Source organism: Octodon degus, unplaced genomic scaffold (assembly GCF_000260255.1).
Source record: "Octodon degus isolate 3935 unplaced genomic scaffold, OctDeg1.0 scaffold00017, whole genome shotgun sequence".
Classification (NCBI taxonomy): domain Eukaryota; kingdom Metazoa; phylum Chordata; class Mammalia; order Rodentia; family Octodontidae; genus Octodon; species Octodon degus.
In genome coordinates, this window is record NW_004524593.1 from 24,757,087 (window position 1) to 24,758,252 (window position 1,166).

Below are 1,166 nucleotides of genomic sequence, written 5' to 3' on the forward strand. Positions count from 1 at the left end.
AAATGTTTTGGGGCTGGGGAGACAGCTCAGTGGCTTAAGCGCCTGCCTGGCAAGCACAAGGTCCTGAGTTCAACCCCTGGTACCAAAAAAATTTAAAAAGTTTTGGGCCAGCCAGATAGCTCATCAGACTAAAGCGCCTGCAGGTACCTGGGTTTGATCCCCTGCATGCCATACTGGCCCCGTCTTCAGGGCAGGCTGAGATGGCGATTTGAGATTGAGTATGGTGGCGCGAGACTAAAAATAGGAGGATCACTATGAGTCTGATCTGTGTAGTGAGACCCTGTACTAAATACATTTTTTAAAAAATCTTTTACATATTGGGGCCAAGGAGATAGCTCAGTGACATAAGCATCTGCCTGGCAAGCTCAAGGTCTTAAGTTCGATCCCCGGTACCACAAAAACAAAGTTTTGTTTATGTACTTGGTACAGGGCCTCGCTACACCGCTTGCACTCGCAGTGACCTCCTGTCTCAGCCTCCTCAGCCCTGGGATTACAGGTGCGCGCTACCACGCCCAGTTTGGGTGGTCTGCCAGGGCTGTCAGAGTCCGTGCTGCTGAGGATGGAACCCGGGTCCTTGCGCTCAGACCGCCGAGCTCTCTCCCCAGCCCTAGGTCCACATGGCGCATGCATAGCCGGGGTCACAAAGTATGAAGTTGTGTGTCCTTGTGCGTAAAATATGCCTCAGTAAACTTCATTTCAAAGGTCTCTTTCTACGTCACTGATGGAGGGCAGTCTTGTCCAGGCAGAGGGAGAGCCCGTCGCTCCCCAACCAAAGATATACCAATACCAAGGACTACTTGGAAAATCTTGCACTGCATCGTGCTGTGCCCCACCCCCCTTCCTTGGGCAAACGAAGACAGCCAGACCAGAACCTGCGGGCTCGGAGACAGGAAGCCGGGCGACACCGCCGCTCCGTCCTGCAGGGGGCGGGCGCCTGCCACCCCCGGACCCCACTTGGCAGCATCCCTCGCGCCCATTGGCCGAGCGCGGGCCGTCGGGCCAATGGGAAGAGGCGTTGTTACGCGCAGCGTCGCGGCTTCCGGCGGTTGCGGCGGCCGGGGCGCTAGCAGCTTGAGTCCAAGTCCGGGCCGAGATGCCGCAGTATCAGACCTGGGAGGAGTTCAGCCGCGCGGCCGAGAAGCTCTACCTCGCGGACCCGATGAGGG

The 1,166-nt window shown here is 57.1% G+C and overlaps 1 protein-coding gene across 1 annotated transcript in view; it reads left to right on the forward strand.

The window, feature by feature from the left end:
• Nucleotides 1-1,012: 1,012 nt before the first annotated feature.
• Nucleotides 1,013-1,166, forward strand: part of Srp9 (signal recognition particle 9) — a 4,223-nt gene continuing 4,069 nt past the window's right edge. Inside the window, exon 1 of the mRNA XM_023710347.1 lies at nucleotides 1,013-1,166. Coding sequence (XP_023566115.1) covers nucleotides 1,094-1,166 — 73 coding nt within the window. The 5' untranslated portion in view covers nucleotides 1,013-1,093.